The sequence below is a fragment of the Erithacus rubecula genome, assembly GCF_903797595.1.
Source record: "Erithacus rubecula genome assembly, chromosome: 9".
Taxonomy (NCBI): domain Eukaryota; kingdom Metazoa; phylum Chordata; class Aves; order Passeriformes; family Muscicapidae; genus Erithacus; species Erithacus rubecula.
Genome location: NC_136660.1, coordinates 2,734,905 through 2,756,651, shown reverse-complemented (window position 1 = coordinate 2,756,651; position 21,747 = coordinate 2,734,905). Strand labels below are relative to the sequence as shown.

The window sequence follows — 21,747 nt, the reverse complement described above, 5'->3', positions numbered from 1 at the left end:
CCATTGCACCCTTGGCTGTACACAGAAGCTGGGCTGGGTCATGGAAACTCAATATATCCCTTAAAAAAATACAATCCACCCCTTATTCCACCTATGGAAAAAGTTATTTGTGGCATTGGAGCTTAGGAGAGGTGAAATTTGGAGCTGGAGAAGATTGAAAGGGGGCTCACAGCTGCCTTAATAAATGGTATAAGTGGCTCTTTTACCTGTGACAGAGAAAGGAGAGAGACTGGAAATGTTTTTATACATTGTGTTGCTCATGGTAAAGGAGGGATGCTCCTTCCTCCACACCAAAATACCCTGGATCATCATCAGAGAGGATTTTTTGGCCAGTTTGGCTCCATTGTCACCACAGCAGTGAGTGGTTCAATAACTTTTCCACCTTTTTTTTTTTCTGCAATGTGAGGCGAACGTGGCAATGGTGCTGTTGCTGCCTTAATGAGTTTATATTTGACATGGATAATTAATTAATGAGTTATTAATGCTTCTACTTGCCTTCCCCATCCCTCAGGGTTTGGGGTGTATGCTGATATGTCCTTTCCAGGTTTTTCTCTGCAGCAGATGAGTTCCTGTCTCCTAGCAAAGGTCATGTTCAAGGGTGTAATTAAAGCATTTTATAAACTGAGGCATGATTAAATTAGCCTGTAACCATTAGCTGAATGGTATTTGCTATTCATACAGGAGCAAAACCTGCCTTTTAAATGCCTATTAAAACATATTTTAATATGAAATACTTACTAAAAAATAGAAGAAAAGCTTTTTGGAGCTGAATAAAACCCCTGTGACTCAATCCTAAGGTCAAAATCCCCATATTTCTTTCCCCTATGAGGGTGTGGGTGCAGAAGTATTTTCTCACTTTGCCTTTCCCTTTGGATGGAGCTTGTTTGGTGTGAGGAATATTTCAGTGGAGCTTTGCACCACGTGTACTCTTGGATCAACTGCCTCCTTCCAGAGAAAGCAAAACTTTCTGCCAGAAACATTTTTTTTTCCTTCTGGCAGAACAATAATATAGATAAGAAATAAAAACACAAATCTGCTGTGTGGGTGGTGACAAGGTGGCAAGAAACTTTATCCCAACCCCACCATCTCTCTGTGAAATTCTCCCTGAATAAATCAGACTGGGACAGCCCCTTTCTTTCAATATTATAATTTTTTTTTTTTTTTTTTTTAATTCTAAAAAGTGCAAAAATACAGCTGCTCTTGGCCAGATTCTCCCTTGTGCATCTTTGCATCAGACAGGGGCCCTGGCAAAGGGACCCATTTTTGGGCTTCACAGAGGTAAAAGGAACAGAGCTGCTCTGACCTCAGCCAGGGATTTTATTCCTCCTCCTCTCATGGGTGAGTAGAAACCCTTGGAAGCTGAACTTCACGTGTCTTTATGTTTTTTATCCATCCAAAAGGGAAAATGTATCGTGGAGCCAATATTCCACTGGCACATGGGGCTGCAAGGGGAAACCTGCCACAGCCCCAGCCAAATCACTGCAGCTATCAGGGCTGTGTTTTTCCCCCAAAATCCCCTTTTTCCCCTAATTTTCTGCCCAGCTGTGGCAGCTCTGCCAGCTGTACCCAAGTGCCACAGCCATCAGCTTTTCAAGGCCCAGATCTGGAGTGTTTCCCTTTAATTTTGGTGAAAATTAAGGGTGTTTGGGGCTGGGAGTGATATAATTTCTATTTACAGCAGCAGGGAAGAGGCATGTGCTGGCTTGGGGCCACCACAAATAGCTCTGGACACGAGAGCTCTTAAAATAATATTAATAATAATAATAATTTCCATGTTTTCCTTGTTGGGATGTCCCCCTCAGGCAGAACCCCCTGATGAAACCTCTGCAAAGGGAGCACATCTGGGTTTCATTTTACAGCTGAAGAATAGTAATTAAGATGCTTTTGCAGAGCCAGGGCTTGAAAAACTAAAAATAAAAGCCATACAGGCACAATACCAGACCTCCAAGCACCAAAAATTCCCCTTTTCCCCCCATTTTCACCCTCCCAGCTCCACTGGAACCCTCAGGCATGCCCAAGCTCCCTGTTGTTTTGGGGAGAAGAGGCAGGAATAAATCATGGACTGAAAGGGGATGGTGCAGAAAAGTGGGATTTTTTGGCTAAACCCAGAAGAGCAATGGAAATGCTAACCTGTGTAGAAGGTGGTAGCAAGGGGAGGTTTTCCAAAGCTCCAAAAACTATGGATATCATGCAAAAAAATCAGGCTTGGCTTTTTTATTGCAGCAAAATGTGTGTAAATCACTGAACCCAGGCTTGGAATAATTTTCTCCCTCTATTTCTCATTTTTCTTATATGAATATTACAGGAAAAGAGAGAATAAAAATAAAATTAAAAAAAAAAGCAGCTGTTTTCCAGCCCTCCACCACCTCAGGGTGCTTCTGGCCCCAAGCAAATGAAAAATTAATTTTCCCCAGCTCAAGCTACAAGAGGAGATGGGGCTCAATGAGATTCACTCAAAAGCTCTTTCTGGTTCCTGGGGGTCATGATGGAAAAATATCTGTGGGCTGAGGGGAGGCACCAGGAACTGGGAAATACTCAGGAGTTCGATTTAAGAGGTAAAAAAAAAAAAAGAGTTGGGGTTTATGTGGAAGTCAGCTTAATTTTAGCAGGAAGATGATAAAAAATTAATAAGGTGGTCAATGTGTGGAGAGGGAAAGGCTTGTCTGGGGGGATGCTGGGCAGGGTTAACCTAGTTTATATTGTGCATCAGCAGGGAAAAGAGAAAGGGAAGGGCTGGGAATGCCAAGACAGCAGAATGAATATCACCTACCAAGCCAGACTGTGCCAAACCCCAGAGATGAGTGATGCTGGTGGGATTTTGGTCCTAAAGCTCTGGCATGGAGAGGTTTAACACCCCCCATGGATTTGGAGGATTTTGTTTTCTCCTGGATGCCACCAGCAGGGAGTTTTAGGGCTCTGTGGTTTTGGGAAGGAGAGTTCCCTGCCTTTCCACCCATGGCAGCAGCAACCTCTCACCCCAGCCACCACCTCAATCCCACCAAGGTGCTGCCTGGAGTTCAACATCTGCTGCAGCTGTGCTTAGAAAAACGTGGATTTTGGGGGTTATTTTCTGTTTTTGGGGTTATTTTTCACCAGAACGGGGCCACGCCGGCCGAGCTCTCTCTGCGCCACGGTTCCTAGAAGGAGAGCAAGTTTTTCCCTGCTCTTTTCCAAGCCTCTGCCACTGACAGTAGGGGCTGGAAGCCATCCAAGGCTGTCAGTATAAATCTCTCTGACCTTGTTTCACCATCCCTTAACTCGCAGCTCAGCCGGGACCGGCGTCGGCTTCCACTTTCTGGCTCATTTATCCCTTTTCCAGCTTTACAGTTCGGGTTCCTGAGCTTGTCTGCTCATCCCTGGGTGGGCAAGGCAATGAGGGGGGACTCCCAACCCCTAGAGAAACCTCCCAGCAAGGCTGCCAAGGCAAACATCTTGCAGGAATTTTCTCCTCAGCAGCTGTAGCTGAGGAGAAACGATGCTTGGAGGTGCAGCGGGATGGGATGAGGGAAATATGCTCCTGTTTGGATTGGGCTGAACACAGGGCTCTGATCCCAAAAAACACTGCCTGGCTGCCATCAGGAGATGAGCCTTGGTAAGATCTGAGCTCTGTTCCTGCCATGATGTGCCTATACAGGAGTTTGTTCCTCCTGTGCTAATTATTTGCTGTCCTCTTGCTTCCAGGGAATTGGCAGCTTGTGGGATGCTGGGCTCACCTAAGAAGAAGGGAGGATGGCAGCCTTTGGAGATGTGGGATATGAGGATATGGCCATGGGGAGAGGGTAGGAAGAGGTGTTTTCCCACTCTGGCTGGATCAGTCCCTTTGCACACCCAACTCTCACTTTTGGGTCCTGGAAAAAAAGGCATTGGGAGCTTGGGTCCTGTCAGAAATCCACAGCATTGTGTGTTAAATCCAGACAAAACCCTTCATTTTCCAGCTCCAGAGAAGCCTCACCTTTAAAATGTTGTGCTGATTCCAGTGTGTTTGGGGTCTTTGCTAGTGGCTGCCATTGTCACTTGGTTTTGTGACAGCATCCAGAACCTTTGGGATGCTGGCAGGAAGAGTTTGGTGGCAGGATTTATCAGGATTAGTGTTTTACCCTGGCCAAACTTGCAGACGTACAGATTAACCAGAAGGGAAAAAACTTTCACGGATAAGAAAAGCAAGACATGAATTAAAAAAAAAAAAAAAAAAAAATCTCCTGGGGGCTTGTGGAGGCTCCTTCCATCTTTGGAGGTCTTAAAGTAGGGATTAGGGAGAGATCTGCCAGGAATGATCGTTCCCCGGGGCAGCCGGAGACCAGATGATGTGTCTGTCATCTCCCTCCCTCCCTCCCTCCCTCCCTCCCTCCCTCCCTCCCTCCCTCCCTCCCTCCCTCCCTCCCTCCCTCCCTCCCTCCCTCCCTCCCTCCCTCCCTCCCTCCCTCCCTCCCTCCCTCCCTCCCTCCCAAAACTCCAAAAGGGCTCGAGCTCCTCCTGCTCCTCTCCTGGACGAGCTCATCTTCTTGGTATTCCAGCACGGCTCCTAAAAATCCCTCCGAAAAGAGCTGAAATCCTGGAAAAGGGGTGGTTTTGGGCCAGGGGCTGCTGTGGAGAGGGAGGGGAGGATGCTCGGGGGGTTTTCTCTCCCCTCCTGCCCCGGTGCTGCTCTAATCCCGGGGCAGCTCGGCGTGGCTGAGGGATGAGGTCACATCCCTGCTCCCATCCCTGCCTTTGGAGAGCAGGGTGCGATTGGAGCCTGCTCAGGTGCGTTTGGGATGATTCCCGAGCCAAGCTTTGCCTTGTTCTGAGCGCTGCACCTGGATAAGCACCAGGTAAAATCCCTGCCCATCCTACCTGTGCCTAAGATGCTGAGCCATCCCTCCCAGCTCTTCTTCCTTCTTCCAGCGTTTTTTTAAACCTCAGACTAACCCAAACAGCTGCAAAACACTTTCCCCCTCCTTCTTCTCCTTCTTTTTTTTTTTCTCCTGTTTATTTTTTGCGATTTTGATCACTTCTTGCCAGAAATCAGCCCGTGGCCAAGAGGTGGTTGTGCAACTTGAGTGCAGGGGCAGCTGTTTCAGAGCCTTTGGGATTAACAAACAGAAGGTTTCCATCTCTGGGAAGAAGAAATGTGGTGAGCTAGGGCTGGAAATGCAGCCCTGTCTTCTTGCTCTGGTAGATCCCGAGCTCCTGGCTCCCACACTCATGATATTATGGGCAGAAAAGCCAGTTTAGGTAATTGGTGGAGATTGCTGCAACTTTATTAGCCTTAATACCCTCCCCCCACAGGAGGTTTGCATGGCTGAGCAAAGCAATCTGTGCAAATAGGCACAAAAATAGACCCCATTAAGTGGGTTTGGTTTTTTGGGTTTTTTTTGTTTTTTCTTCTAAGAAATACTTCCAGCCTTATGTGAGGGATTTTCCAGTCCTCAAAAAAAAATTCAAGATTAATTGTATTTGAGGGCAAACAGCTGCATCTACTGCTGGTGGAGGGGATTTGGAACATGTCACCTGGGCTCTGAATTTGAGTGGTACCTGGTGGGATGGGCAAGGCTTGGACACTGCAGCACTCCAGGAAGGCCAGAAATTGGCACTGCCAGATGAAAATCAGGTTAGAGCCTCCAGCAGGAAAAGGATCCTGATTTGGGGTTTTAAAAACAACAGTTTGTCAGATTTCATCTCTGGAAGCTGGAAAGAAAACCTGCTCCTCCCCAGGCCTAGAGGTCACCCAATAAATGGGAAAGTCCCCAAACCCATGTCACTGGTAAATCTCCAGGCTGCAGAGGAAAGCCTTGAATCATGAAGAATTCCAGAGTGCATTATCCATGGAGGAAATGGGGGCAGGAGATAAAATAACACCCAAGGAGGGGAAAAAAAACAGGAAAAGGATCCACTTGGACTCCAAAACAGAAAGGAAAAGGTTAAGCCTAAAGTCAAGGAGAAGGGTGGGACAGTCAAAGGCTGGGAAAGGCAAAGCCAGGAGACAAAGAGGAGAATGGAGGGGCCAAAGCAGAGGGGAAGGACAGGAGGGAAAGGACAAGGGGAAGTTGCCTTGCTGCTTCTCTTTGCCTCCTCTATGACAAGAAGAAAAAGGCTGCAATGAACACATTTTTCTGAAATAATGGTGTCTTGGTAGAGATAACACCAAAATCCACACTGATCGTTTAACATTTCAGGCAGGTAAGACCAACAGGTAGGGCTGGTGTCACTGTGTGGGTGACAAATATCACCTGGGAGCCCAAGAGATCCTCTTGGAAGTTGTCTTCTCACCATGTCCAGCACATCATATGTGCCCAAACATGTTTAATTATTACCTTTAGAAGGTAATAAATGAGGCAAGTTGTGTGTCAGGTCACTGGCATTGTCAATCAGCCAAATTTATGCTGCCATAACAAAGCCAGAGATCTGGTAACATCAGGGGAGGCATAAAGGTTTAGAGGGACTGGATGAATTCACAGATCTTGTGGATGAAGAAATAGATTTTGCCTCTGAAAAACAGTAATTGAATGATGCTTTCCAGAGCTGTTCTTCACAAGTAAAGTATGCCCATTATTACATGTTCCCTCATAAATCTATTCAGTCAAAAAAAGGGTTCTTTTCAGCTTTGATGCTCCAGTGGGTGCATATCCTCTGAAATCATCCAAAATGCTCGGAGCACAAATTCTTTTTCTATCTCTTCTGCAAAGAATCTCTTGCAGATCATTTCTCCTCTTTAATTATAGATTGCACAAAGCAACAGAAGCATGAAAAAGCTTAAATTGGGAATTAAAATCTGTTTCTCTTCCAGCTTGAAATTCTCTACTTGAAGTAAGTGTATTTCTCTCTCCTTTTGGAGGCATCCTGCGACTTTAGCTGCGGGGAATTTTGGATTGGGTTTTGAACACCAGGGCCTCAGCTTCTCCTTTTTGCCTCAAAACCCAACCCAGATGGAAGGTGAGGCTCTCCACCCTCCTCTGGAAGGATGTTCTGGCAGCATTCCTCCTGGATAACACAGAAGAGTGGCGCCTCACCAGAAGTGGCTGCAGCAGGACCATTTCCAAGGAGTTCCTCATCTCCACCTCTGGATCCTCCTCCTGGCACCCAGCAGCCCCACACCTGCAGTGGAGGTAAGCAGGGCCTTTTCCCAAATGCTGGGTTGGAAACAAAGCTCCAACTGAGGTCCTCCCTAAGAAATCCCAAACCAGAATCCTAATTCCTGATGAGAAGCTTGCAGGCTGGCACATTGTTTTCCCTGCTTGCCTTTTCCATCTTGCTCTGGCCTCTGTGGCAGCTTGGATGACAAGTGCCTCAAGGCAGGAATTACCTCTTGGGAAAGGTTTTGGGTTGTTCAGTGTAACCCAAACAGTCTCTGGGCCCCACAGCAGGATAATCCAAGCACAACCAGCACAACTGGTGTTACTGGTGTTGCAGCACAACAACCCCCTCCTTGGAACTGGCCTTGGAGTCCTGGCCAGAATTAAAAAATAGCCAGACACAGCAAATGGAAACAGTGCCAGGAGGTTTGCTCCTCTGTGCTGGTGGATGTCCCATCCCTGGAAGTGTCCAAGGCCAGGCTGGATGTGGCTTGGAGCAATCTGGGATAGTGGAAGGTGTCCCTCTCCATGGCAAAGGGATGGAACAGGATGATACTGAAAATCACTTCCAACCCAAACCATTCCATGATGTGGGAAGCCCTTTTACCACAATGCTGGATTTGTTGAGTTCTGTTGAGTTTTTTTTAGGGGAGTACTGGATTTATTTGCCCCTTGTCAGGGTGGCGAGGAGGAGGAGCCTGAGGAAGCACAGCACGTGTTGGACTGTGAGTCTCAGTGGTGATGCCCTTTGGAAAAGGCAAGGCATGTGGGTTTTCCTTGGAGAGCCAGCAAGATGCATCCAGGAGCAAGGCCAATGCCTCTTTCTGTCTGTTTCCTCCTAAAAATAGGAGGAGAGGGAAGAAATAAAAATTAAATGGGATGATGGAATGGTTTGAGTTAGAAGGGACCTTAAAACTCTTTTTTCCCCCCCCAACCTTCTGCCATAGACAGGAAGACCTTCTGCTATCCCAGGCTGCTCCATCCAACCTGGCCTTGGACACTGCCAGGGATGGGGCATCTTCAATTCCACATTTGGAAAACATCCCAGATGTTTCCAAACAGGATGTTTACCTCGGCGGCAGCGCTCTAAGCCGGGAGACGATTTGGCTTTCCCCGTGGAGCATCTCCATCAGCGAGGGGCCGGGAGGTGGGATTTGGGGAGAGGGGCAGAGCTGGGGGGGCTCCCCGGCTCCCGGCGCGTCTCGCCTTTGTTCGGGCAGCGCTGGAGCCGGGGCGGCCGCGGGGCGGGGAGGGATGGAGAGGCGGGGTGGTGGGAGGGAGGAAAGGAAGGAGGGAGGGCTGCCCGAAAAGGCTTTTTTTTTTTTTTTTTTTTTTTTTTTTTTTTAAATCTCCAAGAAAAGAACGATCCACAGGCAACGCGAGAACTTTTTTTTTTTTTTTTTTCCCCGCGCGCCTTTAATAAGAAAACTATGTTTAAAAATTTATTTTAAGAACAAAATTCAAAGAAATTCAATTAAAACGAACCCGACCTCCCACCCCCCGGCCCAGACCCGGCCCCCTGCCCGCCCCACGCCGCCCGGGAGGCGGCAGAAGCGGCGGCGGCGGCGGCGGGAGCGCCGGCGGCCCCGGCGGCGGCGGGGGGAGGCGGTCGCCGGGCGCCGCCCGCCCCGCATCCCGCATCCCGCCGGCCCCGCATCCCGCCGCCGGCCCCAAATGGATTATCTGCGGCTGGTGCTCTCCTGCCTCGTCCCCCTGCACGGCTGCCTGGCCGCCGGCAGCGCCCCAGGTACGGCGGCTGCCCCGCGGACGGGGGGCCCGGGGTGGAGGGGGGTGTGGGGGCTGACAGGTGGCTGCACCCCGGAGGATGGGGAGAAGGGAGAGAAGGAATCCGCTGGTGGGGGGGCTTAGGTTTCAATGGGAACTGGGGGAGATGGAGGCTGGGCGAGAAATAGTTGGCGTGCTTGGCGTGCGAGGGGACGTCAGCCCGAGTTCCTTCTGCTACGTTGGACGCACCCGCTTAAAACTACAAAGCGGACGGGAAAAGCAGCTGTCGGGGTTATGGAGCTCGCCGAAGGCTCCCCCGCTCGGGTTGGCCCCCGCCATCCCGGCGGGATGCTCCGCGCCCACGGCCCCTTGCGCTCGGCGCTGTCTCCGCAGAGCTCCTGCTGTCCGGCAAGCTCAGCGAGTATGGAGTGATCGTCCCGTTCAGCACCGACTGCCGGGGTCGCTTCCTGTCGCACGTGGTGTCCGGCGAGGCGGCGGCGGGGCTCGGCCAGCCCGCCTGTCCCCCGGACCCGTCCCGGTCCCGCCGCGTCCCCCGCAGCCCCCCGGATGAGCCCCCCCAGCGCCGCCTGCTCTACTTCAACGTCACGGTTTTTGGGAAGGAGCTGCACCTCCGGCTGAGGCCCAACCGCCGGCTGCTGCCGCCGGGAGCCGTGGCAGAGTGGCAGGAGGATTTCGAGGTGCTTTTCCGGGAGCCCCTCCAGCAGCGGTGCCTTTTCACCGGTGACATCTCCGGGATGCCTGGAGCTGCCGTGGCCATCAGCAACTGCGATGGACTGGTAAGCTGGAGGATGCTGGGGGGGTGCTTTGTGTGTGCTGCCTGTGTTTTGGTGTGGTTTGCTCTTAAGAGGTGAAGCGTGGTGTCCTGAAACCCAATTTTTTGGTGGTACTTTGTGTATGATGCCCTTTAGCCCTTGAGAGCAGCAGGTTCCTTGTGTGTCAGCTACTCCATCAGGCTGGTTTGTGCTCCAGTGTTTATTTAAAAGGCTCAGTCCTGTGCCTAAGCTGCCTCCTGCCCAGATGCTGTCACATCTCAGCCTCTGGGACGGGGACCCACACTCATGGTGATGCTGTCCCACCCTTGCCCCACCCGTGTTTTACCTTGGGACTGCACTGGGAACTTTTTCTCTGCCTTTCCCACCTCTTAAATTATGCTGTGTGAGCTCAAGCACATACTGAAATCGCTGTTAGCTGCAGTCTACAGCATCTTTTTGCATCTCTTTTTTTTTTCCCCTAATCACTCAAGGGCTCAGAGGCTCTTGGCTTTCTGAGCACAGTTCAGCATCAGTAGTTTGCTGCCACAGTGATTTAATTCCTTTAAATGGCTCTGTTACCTCCTTATCCCCGGCATCTGCTGTGCCTGTGGGTTCCCTATCTTTGATATGCTTGGGGAAGCACTTATTTTTTAATACCCTTGGCCTGCTGCCCTTCAGATTTCCTTTGAGCCAATTAAATCTTGTTTTAGGTGCCAGAGTTTGCTATTTTCCCCTGGTACCACTTAAAGTTACTGCAGGGTTGGAAGAAATGTCTTATTTTGTGTCTTTTAAAAAAAAAAAATTAAATGTGTTGCTTTTTTAGTTGCTTTATTCTGGGAGTTCCTTAAGCCAATTTTGTCCACCAGCACAAACAATTTGGCATTCCTTTCTTTTTATACAGTGCCTGGTGCTACTGTACAAGCAGAAATGATAGGGCAGCACAGCTAGAAATACATATTTCGCCTACATATAGAAATTAAATTTTTTTAGCACGTAATCCACACCTTTTGAAGCATCCTTTTGGGAATTGCAGACATTTCTCCAGGACACGGATTGTGCTGGGGCTGGCCAGTGTGGGCAGGCTTGGAAGCTTTAAAGGCATTTCCTATATTTCCAGCAAATAGTGCTGAGTCTGGAACAGAGACCAGGGTTTGAAGTGTGCAGGTTCCGTGGCAGATCTCACCCCAGTAAAAGGATGCTGGAGGAAACCAGCAGCTGATCCATGTCCTGCTGTGGCACAGCTTTGGGGAATTCTCTTCCCCAGAGCCTACTCTGTTGTTAGTGTCAATCCCAAGCAGGCTTTAATTTAACTTTTCCAAGCCTTCCTTAGGTTTAACCCCAAGTTTTCCCTTCACAGCACACCTTGTTGGTTGGCATTTTTTTTTTCCCTATTTCCTGCTGGGTTAAGATGTAGCTTGTACCACAGGATGCTTTCCATGTGGATTTATACAGCTGTATCCTGCCACTCGTGGTACCCCAAGCCCACCCTTTTAAAAAAGCGGCTTTTCCCCCAGGATAAGGATTTTTTTTTCCTATTTCCCACAATAAATTTATTGCTCAGTGGCCAACAAATCAATATCCTGGCTTCAACCAGGAATTTCCCATGGTGTTGTGAAGGACAGAAGGGGGCAAGCAGGTGCTTGGCTCCCTTGCCCTTGTGATGCATCCGACATCACTGTTGGTTTCTCTTTTCTGGCTGTATGACCCTCTGGCTTAAGTGATTCTGACATTTTCAGTCTGCTTTGGACGAGCAGGGGGAATCAAGAGGATTCCTGAAAAGCAGTGAAAAGAGCTTGATTTTGGAAATGGAAAACCTGGTTCTAGGTGTGGATGGGATGGGAGGATGATGTTATGACCTGGAGAAGCAGCAGAGCATCTGGGAGGGGATGTACATGGTCAGGATCGCTAATGGGTTGGAGGTAAGAGAATTCCTGTGGACTTTTTTTCTGGAATCTGCCCAGGAGCTTGGGCAGGGGATTGTGGCTTTGGCAGCCCGGGCCAGTGCGCGTGGGAGGCGCTGGGCAGCCGGATCCTGGCCAGAGGAAGCGCTCCGGGATGCTGCGGATGAGGGCTGTGTACACAAGGAGATTAGCCCGTGTGTAAACGGAGACCGAGATTATAAATAGGGTGGGGAGGAGCAGAGGGGAGGAAGAATAAAAAAGCAAAAAAAAAAAAAAACGCACAACAAAACCAGAACCCAGCTCTTGTAAAAGTCCACCCAAAGCCTTTCCTAAATCCATATTTAGCAAGGCAATGCTTTCCCCTTTTTCCCGTGGCACCTTCCACCGCCGCTGCCATTCGCCACGGGCATCCACGCGTGAGAATCTCTGGCCTTTCATTTTTTTTTTTTATTTTTTATTTTTTTTGCAAGGGTGTCTCGTACCAGGGTGGGAAGATGCTGTCGCCCATAATGTAATTTCAAAGCTGATCTAAGCCACCGAATTCCTGACTGGTAAAGTAGCGTTAGGCAGAAATCTCCGCCGGCGGACACGTCTCGCTGCAGTGGAGGCATCCCAGATTTTCCCCAACTGGCTTTTAGCAGTGTGTGGTCAACCTTGTTTCCTTCCTGCTTTCAGAGATGGGTGAAGGATTATCACCCACAGACACCATGTTTGTGTGCCTGGCTTTTCCCTGGGGTGATTTGCCATGGAGCTGCAAATTGTGGAGACAGCATTTTCCATCCCTGTGGCCTTGGCTTGCTTCAGATGGGTGGCAGCAGATAAGCAGGACATAAAAGCCCTCAGGAACAGTAATTAATAGGGAATGGAGGGGGAAACAGCCCCAAAAAGAGATGCCCCAGTGAAAAAAGTGTGGCTTGGTCTTCCAGGATTTTCCTTGCAGTTCCTGAGCTGTAGGATAATTATGGGGAGAAGGATGGTGCAGAATGTCCCTTTGGTCACGTAGATCCCACTGACCTCAGCTGGTGTGGGTGTTACATGGGTATGAGGGCTTTTCTCCCAGGTGATAATCCCAAGTTTTGGCAGTGAGATGCAAACCAAGTCCTGTTTGGGCTGAAAACCCACTTAATTAATTAGTGCTGAGTGTGTCTCCATGTCCTCACTCCACCAGGAGCTACATTTGAGGCCTGGCTTGGGTCACCTGGCAAAGCCTGGCCTGTAGCCACCCCAAAAACCTCTGTCCTTGGCACAAAGGCCAGGGAAAAGGAGACAAGGAAGGTAAAGTGTTGTGTTTGATGGGCTGCAAAGCCTGTGAAGCGGAGAGGAATGAAAATAGTGATGGAGCAGCTCTGGACCATGCCTGGTGCCCTCTGGATGGAAGGGGAGCACTGTTATCCGTGGTGTCAGTGTTCACACTGCCTGGTTTTCTAGGACTTCTTGTCCAAATTATGTGTGAATCTTATAGGAAAAACACATACTATGCACGCATCTGGATTCCCCCCTCCTGTTAGCTTCCCTGGCCGAGTGCAGCAGTTTATTAATTTTTCCACATCTCAGCTGTGTTCAGTGTCAGAATTTCCTGAATTCCTGTGGGAGTTGGAGCATTTCATCCAGCAGTGGAGGAAGAGTTTCTTACTCTGGATCTTGGGGGATCCCCTTAGTGAAGCTGGAGTTCATTTCTCCCTTAGCTTGGAGAGGCACAGGAGAGCTGGAGAAGAGACTTCACCCTCTGTGAGTGAGTTTGGTGTATGTATTCCTTCTTTCCAGTGGAATTGTCTTTAAAGGGCCATTTTCTAGTTTGGGAATACCTTCCCTGAGAGCTGCAGACAGCATCTCTCATGTTAGAAAAAGCAGTGATGGTAGTCCCACCAATTGATTTAATTCGATCTGGTATTATTAAACCAAATTAAAATCAAGAGTGGGAAGCACATGGCTAATTGATCGCCGAGGGTGGAATTGAACTCTTGGAAAAAGCCCAAGAAAAGCTGATCGGGACTTTTTGGGTGGCATCTGACCTTTTCTGCTGCCTCCCTAATGTTACAACCTTCCCAAAATGCTGAAACACAACCTGAGCTGCTCCTCACGTTGGTGCATGCCTCTTGCAATGGTGGTTTTTGGGTTGTTTTGGTTTTTACATTGATTTTTATGAGTGCCAGGGTGACCACTGCAGCTTCTGTTTCATTTCTTGGGCTGCTCTGCTCTGATGGACACAGAAATCCCTTCATTATCCATCCCCTTTACCGCCGTTCATCCCCGGAGCCGGCGGTGCGTTGCGTCCCGCCTTTGGGAGAAAGTCTGGGCTGCTTTATTCCTTGAGCCTGATATAATTAGTCACGAGCTGTAGAGCAGCTCAAACCCAAGTGGGCTGTGGCTTGGGACCAGGCTCTTTCACATTTTAATCCAGCCTTGCCCCAGCGCGGCGGCACAGCTTTCCTCCGGCCGCCTGACTCAGCAAGTCCCGGCTTTGGCCCTAAACCCTTAAACCGGCTTTGGGGTGCCTGGTCCCGAGTGAAACACCCTGTGGCAGGGCTGGGAGGGGGTAGTGGTGTCCCAGAAGGGCTCCTCCTGGGGTAGGGAGTGCTTGTGCTCCTTCTCTTATGGTATAATAAAGAACAATGTTTTGGAAGTGGAAATTAGGAGAATTTCTTCATGGAAGTTGTTGTCCCTGGAGGGATTGAAAAGATGTATAAATGTGGCACTTGGGGATGTGGTTTAGTGGTGGCCTTGGCAGTGCTGGGTCAATGGTTGGACCTCATGATCTTGGAGAGCTTTTCCAACTAAAAGTATTCCATGATTCTGTGCCTTGCCCCATCATCATGGCCTCGCCCAACCCTCACTGAACCTGACTGGTGGTTTGACTCTCTGGCTTGTTCTCTGCCTCATCACCACCACCCTGCCAGGTTAAACCTGGCTGTGTTCTTCATCTCCTTGGCTGAGAGTGGGGGCACAATCCCTGGCTGCCCTGTTTGGCCTGGATGTGTCCTGTGGGAAGAACATGTGTCAGGCAGGGACTTGGATTCCTCAGGGAGAAGGTAAAACAAAACCAAAGCAAAACCATATCCTCACTTTGCAGTGGAGTTAAGCACTTAATAAAACCCAAGTGCAGCAGGCAATTTGATGGAATCCAACAGAGTCAGGTTGGCCATTGCCTCATGAATCCAAAGGGACTTGAGCACAGAGGGGACCCAAAGAACCAGGCGGGTTTGGAAGAGCCCCAGCCTCTGTCCAAAACACCTCTCTGTGTATATTTTATTTTTATTATATTTTATTTGACGAGAACCATCCCAACAGCCTTATGAGAACTCCAGCAGGTCCACGCTGCTGGAAGAGTTTGCTCCATGAGTTCTGCTGGCGTTTTCCAGGCAGCTCTTCAACAGCAAGGGAAGGAACGCAGCGTGTGCCGTGGAGGGAGCTGGGAAAAATGCCCAGCTGGGGGGGGGGCTGCCCATGGGATAGAAGCCAAATCCTGGTGATCCTTTTCCTTGCCTGAGGTCTGAGCCGGCCGGCGCTGCGGGGTGTGAGCGCTCAGGCTGATGTAAGGGGGATTTGATGGGAGCTTGGTGTTAATTAGGAACAGGTCGGTAGCCAGGACAACATTTCCAGCCATGTTTGCCCTGTCATTCATCTTCCCTGTGCTTGGGACGTGGAGTTGTAATGCTTTCCAGCTTCTGCTCCAATGGGATTCCCCTGGGTTAATTCCCAAGTACTTCATGGGGCAGAGAGAATGGTTTGCCTTTCCTTCTTCTTGTTGCAGCTCGTAGTGTCAGTGAAATGGCAGATATGCTAACAGCAAAATGGGAATGGAATGGGGAGGATTCAGGGAGGCTCAGGAGTGTCTTGGGAGCCCCTTCAGCCTTGCATCCCTGAGTTCAGGGTCCAGCACAACTCATGGATGTGACAGAACAGAGTTTTGCAGCCATATAAAGACACAACTTGACTTGCAGCCAGGTTGGGTTTTATTTTGTTGGTTGGTTTCTCCTTCCTTTTTTACTTTTTTCCCCCATCTACAGAAGAAATTAAGGGTTGTCATAGATGAGCATGGTATTAGAACCATCCCAGTGTGATGGAGTAGGATCATTTTGGGATGCCTTTCCCCTTTGTGCGTGCATCAATCTTTAACGAGTACATTGAGTGTGCATATCCCCCCACACTTACATAAAACCACACTGTTTTTTCTCCCCCTCTTTCCCTTATTTCTTTGTGGAGTCCAGGCTGGCCTGATTCGGACAGACAGCAATGAGTTCTTCATTGAGCCCCTGGAGAGGGGCCAGCAGGACACAGAGGAGCACGGCAGGGCCCACGTGGTCTATCGGCGCTCGGCCATCCGGCAGGATGCTGCTGAGCCACGCCACGACCTTCATCCCCAAGGTAGGGGCTGCTGGGATCCAGCCTTTCCCAACACTGGCAATAAGTATTTCACATGGGGAGAGGATTTCTCCTTCCATGAGCCCGTGTATGTGTCTCACTCTGTGGCTTCAGGTTCAATTTAACTGGTAAAGTCAAGGAGAAGGGAAGGAAAGTGGGCTGGAGGTGCTGCTTTGATCAGCTCTGTGTTGTGAGAGTGGTGAGGCTCTGGAAGTTGTTGTCCAGAGAAGCTGCTCCATCCCTGGAAGTGTCCAAGGCCAGGTTGGATGGGGCTTGGAGCAACCTGGGATAGTGGAAAATGTTTCTGCCCATGACAGGGGGTGGAACATGATGACATCTAAGATCCCTTCCAACCCAAACCCTTCTGTGATGATTCTAAGAAACGTGGCCTCGATTTGACTTTTTAACAGATCATAGGATCGAGTATGGAAAAAACCTTTAAGGTTCTTGAGTCGAATAATTTGGATTGGTCTTCACAATTCAGAGCCATTTCCCCACCACAGAGCAAGCTGGACCAGCAACCAGCCGGACCTCAATATCCTGTTAGAGTTGAATCCCTCCATATATTCCCTACTGAATTTCTACTTTTTGTGGAGTATCACCGCTGTGTGAGGTCACTCAAAGGCTCTTTCTTTTCCCTCCCAGCACCCGGGGTGCAGGTGGGGGAGCTCCCCAACTCCCTGGAGCTGATGGCAGAGCGGCTGCGGGACGCGGAGCGCAAGCGGCGCCACGCCAGGAAGGACGACTACAACATCGAGGTGCTGCTGGCTGTGGATGACTCTGTGGTGCGCTTCCATGGCAAGGAGCACGTCCAGAATTATGTCCTCACCCTCATGAACATAGTAAGGCTCGGCTTGCTAAGGTGGGGGGTGTGGATCTCACCTTTCCCGGGGTTTAGTGCTCGTCTGATGCTGCAAATCTGTTATCCCGGGAAAAGAAGTGGGTTTGGGAGGGGGAGCGGTGCTGCAGGAAGGGCTGTGCCTTCTCACTGGGGCTCTGGCATTTAATATCTGTGGGAATTGGAGGGGTGGAAAGCAGAGCTCTTTGATATTCATCTCCACCACCTTCCCCTTGCAAATTACAAGGCTGGTGGTGCTGTCACTCTCTGTCACCTGAACCCAAAAATTTCTCCTGGCTGAGACTATTTCCCCCTTGTCACTGAAGTCTCAGCAAATGCTAGAAAAGAGAATGGCCGTGGCTTATCTAGTTAGTAATTACAATATTTGTAATTTGTTTTGCAATGATGATTTATTCTGAATACTATTTGTTGGTAGAGGAAATATTTTTAGAGCTTTTCAGAAGCTTTTTGGAAACCTGTGCACCTGGATAACCATTCAGGATAGATTTGAAAAGGAATTTAGAGCAACTTTACAGTTCCTGCACCTCTCCTCATTCAGAGGCACGGGGCAGCCTGTGCTGGTTCTCTACACCCCTTTTCATTCCTTTTTAAGATAAAAACATCCATATTCCCTGAGTCCTGAGAGATGTAGAAGTATCAGTATTTATTCATCCAGTCATCTTGAGGGAGGTCTGCTCCTCCAGCACCTGAATGCCTTCAAATATGGTCTATGCTCAAGGATCTCTTTCTCTTTCCCAGTTTTGTTTTGTTTTCCATGCTTTATCCTTGCCTCTATTTATTAATTTTTTGAGGTGTTCTTTTATGTAGTGGTGGAAAATGTTCAAAAGGCTCAACCAGCTCTGGGATGGCCAAGCTGTAAAGATGTTTTTGGGTGCTTGGTTGTTGGTTTGGGCATTATTTCTGCCATATGGCTGGCAACGAAGGGGAAATTATCAACGTGGGGAAGGTTTGGGGGATGAGAGGGTGGGTGGGGTGAAGGATGAGTGAAGTGGCTGGTCCCGAATAGGGAAAATGTTGAGGAAGCAAACACCTTCATCACAGAGTTTATTCTCTGCCGTGTTATCCCGATGCCTGCGGTGCCATGCTCTCAGCATCACTTCAATTCGCTCTCTGAGCGTTTCTCCCCTCGGTGTATTAAATCCTCCTGCCAGGGGGAAGCCACAGAAGCCCTCTGGCTCTTCCCACGTTACGGGGGTCGGAGATGATGTCATTTTTCCTTTCCGATCCCGGGGGAGGGGGGATGGCCCGGGGATTGTCAGCTCTAATCAAAAGGTCGGTTTTCAGGCGCATTTCATGGTTCCTACCCCGCGGGCAGCACTTTTCAGGGAGTGAATGCTCGGGATGCTGCGCTGGGAGAAGGGAGAACCCGCTGCCTATTCAATTAAAGGCGGCGTCGGCGACTTTAATGAGAGGGGAGAAAAACCCCAGGATAATACAGGCAACAAATACTTCCAGCAAGTATTATTTCCTTCTATATATTCTCCCCCCCACCCCCTTCCCCTTCTTTCTTTCTGGTTTTTAGTGCGTTTTCTTTCCAGTTTTGCCGTGACCTCCGTCCGCCTCCTCTTCCCTCGGCGCCGCCTCGTTTCCTTAGCGGCTCGGATTGCCTTAAAACACCCGATTCAGCAGAAAAAAAAAAAGAAAAAAAAAAAAAAAAAAAGAGTTGTGCTTTCTGGCCTGGGTGGCAGAGGGAGGGAGAGAGGAGGAGCCTGCTGGGACCACACAGATGAACATTAATCCCATTAGTTGGAGGCGAAGGGAAGAGGGATGAGAGGCTTGGCCAGCCCTCTAACGAGGAAAGGACTTAACGAGCTGGGCTGGAGTTCGTCAGGGAGCCAAATGGGAAAGTTCTCCTGTCCAAGAGCTCGCCTATCAAGATATGTCCTGTCAGGAGAATTAATCCATAACACCAGAGATTTATGCCTAAAAAGGAGACTGAGGAGTCCTTTTATTTTATTTGAATAAAAGGAGAGGCCATGGGGCATTCCCCTGGGATCTCTCAAATTTTTGGAGGACTTAACCTCCTTTTTATCCCAACTTCCCATCTGCACTTCCCTCTTTCTTTCCCCATTGGCAAAAATACTTGAGGGGTACAGACTTCCCAAACACCTGATACCTGAGATTCCCCTCTAATGTATAACTCTATCTTTTAATTTTATTTCTTATGGAATTCATGATTTTTTTCCATTTTTTCTTTCATCTTACAATATCCAATTCCATTTATCAGCAAGCCTACAGTTTGTTTGTAAAGGCAAATATCTTTTTTTCCATTCATCAATCAGTGGAATCCTTCCCACTGTTTCTTTTATCTCTCACTGCTGGTTTTATCTACCAGCAGACCCACATTTGTAAAGACAAATCCATCATTCCTCTCAATCCCAAGGAAAGGGGGCAACGAATTTGGAAGTAGAGATAAACTTTCCTGTTTTTTTCTGAGGACACAGATCCCTTCCCAGCACTGCTGTAGGTAAGATCCTGGGGCTCTTCCCAAGACACAAAACCCTTTATTAGGACCTCTGTGTCAGCTGAAGCTTGGTGATAAATGATTTGTCACGGAGAAGGTTTTTTTTTTTAAAGAAACCAACCCCACAGCCCTTATTTCACTGCCAGAAATGTGGATGCTTTTCAGTGAAGGGTGTTGTGTCCATCCCAGGAAGCTGACATGAGGATGACTGCTCCTTTTGTGCACCTAAGAGCTTCCCTGCAGGCAGGCTGCCTTCCCTGCTAGCTCCCAGCCTGCATTCCCAGCCTGCCCTTCCCTTCCTGGCTCAGATGGAATTTGGGGTCAGCTTGGAGTGAGTGGGAAAGGCACAGCTCCCCCTCTGCTATCAGTTGCTGAGCTTATCTCTGCTCTGAGCTGAGCTTTGCTGTGCCCACCTAACCAAAAACAGTCTGTTAGGCTCTTGGGATGAACATTTGGTGATGTGGTGGCTCTGGAAAGCCATTCCCCTCTCTTGCTTGCTGCCTGTGGCAGGGATTGTGATCTTAAAGAAGGAAAATTAGGATCCCCCAGCCATGGTGACTGCTGAGATCAAGGGCTGGGAAGCAGGAGGGGATCCAGCACCCCTGGAAAAGGAAGAGGAGAGGCAATATTCAATGCTTTGCTCTGAATATTTCTGAGTATTCAGTGCTTTGCTCTTTCTGGACTCTTGCATTCAGGGAGTTGGGCTTCTTGGTTTTCTCCTCCAGACTTCCCACTGCTCATCCCTGATCCTTTCAAGTATGGGGATGGCTCCACTAGGAAGGGAGAGGCCAAGCTATGGCTGTGTTAAACCTGGCCCTGGCCTCAGCTGGTTTCCTGGCCTTTTGAGGGATATTGTCCATGATTTGGTTAAGGATGCAAAGGTACTTGGTGTTTTCCCATTGTTTTGGGTTACTAGGGAAACCCCATGAGTCAGAGCCCTCTCCAGGCTGGGACATGCCTGGCTGCAGTTGAAATTATTGTTCCCAAGGGCAGAGCAACAAAGAGTGCTACTGAGACCCCACAGAAGAGAAGGTTTGGGGACAAAAATTAAACCTTCAGCTTTAATTTTAACCTGTGTATTTTTTTTTTCTTAGGTGAGAGATTTATGAGCCTCTTCCTTGCTAACTGATAGTAACAAAAATTCCTCTGATGTTTGCCATGTGTCCATGCACTTTTTCCTCCCCCCATATATGTTTGTTGCTATGTTTTTTTGGGACAACATGCCTCATTCTGTAGAGAGCTCTGATCAAATCTAATCTTGCCCTGCAGAACAAATCTCCCCTTCCTCTGTTCCTCCCCACAGGGGTGACATTATGCTTTATGCAAGCCCAAAAATGTGGTAAGGGGGACTTTCCCCTCCCTTCCTAACCCCCCAGAGAGGCTCAAGGTGAATCCACCAGCATGAAAACCGAGCGGGGGAATAAAAGAAAGGAGTTTAAAGATGACTTGGCTGTTCTGAGTAAGCAATCCCAGCGTTTTGAAATGTCAGCTATTCTGCTGCTTTGGCAAATTCTTCTCGTGTCTCTCCCTTTGTTTTCCTTCCCTGAAGAACAGAGAGGTCTAGACCTCATTGCCAGTGTGGTTTTGCTGTCGGGATCTCACGTCTGGGGCTGCAGACTCGGGGCTGGCCAGAGGTTTGCAGGGATTTAGGCAGGCAGCCTGCCCTGTAATGTTCCTTTCATTCTACAGCACTGCCACTGTCTCCTTGCTGCTGCAGGGTTGGGGGGAGTCTTTGGGGTGGTGATTCCTGCTGCTTTGTCCTTAACTCACAGTGAACCTCGATGGCTGGGCTGTTTAATAGAAGGGAAAATTCCATTTTAAATGGAAGAGGGGAGTGTTTCTTGCAAGGTGATAGTGTGAAACAGGCTGAGCGTGGATGAGAGGGATAAGAAGATCTTTATCCTGTGGCTTCAGGGATGTGGGTCCCTTTACTGGAGCCTTTTGCTGAACAGGTATTTTTGGGGGAAGAAGCTTCTCTGAAGACACTGACTTGCTAATGGCACCTGCAGAGGGCAGGGGGAGTTGTTCCAAGCCTGCAAGCTGCTCTCCAGGGAAATTTCCATTTCCAGGGTGATGCTCAGCCCCTCCAGCTCCATCCCCACTTCTTCCACAGGCACTGGAACACTTGGGGGAAGCTGGCCCTGCTGATGTTCCTCCCCTGCCCCAATACTTGGGGTCTACAGGGTTGCAGCCCTCACAGCAGCCAGCACCAAGCCCTTTTGATATGATTCTTTTTGCCCGTCGATCAATTATTGATATCTGGCTGTGAAGGGAAATCTGTAGCCTTGGGCAGTCTGATTCCACATCTGCTTTTTGAATTAACCCTAAAGGTCACTGCAGAGCTGGTATGGGTTAGGTTCAGATCCCTGCCCAAACCCTGGACTAAACAGAGGCTGGGCTTTAGATTAAGTCTTCATTTCAGAGGCTGGAGAGAGGGAGTACCAGGTCCCTATCAGCTGAAGGAGAGTGAGATTTAGCAGTGCTTTATAAGGAAGATTTATGGAATTAAATCCATCTTGGAATAATACAGTAGGGTATGTTGAGCATCCTGCCAAAATATCCTGTGCAGCTGGGAAGGGAGAGGTCTGTGCTGCTCTGCTTTATGCTCCCA

At 49.1% G+C, this 21,747-nt stretch overlaps 1 protein-coding gene across 1 annotated transcript in view; it reads left to right on the top strand.

The window, feature by feature from the left end:
- The first annotated feature begins 8,603 nt into the window (after window positions 1–8,603).
- The window catches only part of ADAMTS14 (ADAM metallopeptidase with thrombospondin type 1 motif 14), a 31,369-nt gene continuing 18,225 nt past the window's right edge, over window positions 8,604–21,747 (top strand). The window contains exons 1-4 of the mRNA XM_079312180.1: window positions 8,604–8,799; window positions 9,171–9,574; window positions 15,660–15,816; window positions 16,459–16,655. Coding sequence (XP_079168306.1) covers window positions 8,727–8,799; window positions 9,171–9,574; window positions 15,660–15,816; window positions 16,459–16,655 — 831 coding nt within the window. The 5' untranslated portion in view covers window positions 8,604–8,726. The remainder of the gene's footprint in view (window positions 8,800–9,170; window positions 9,575–15,659; window positions 15,817–16,458; window positions 16,656–21,747) is intronic.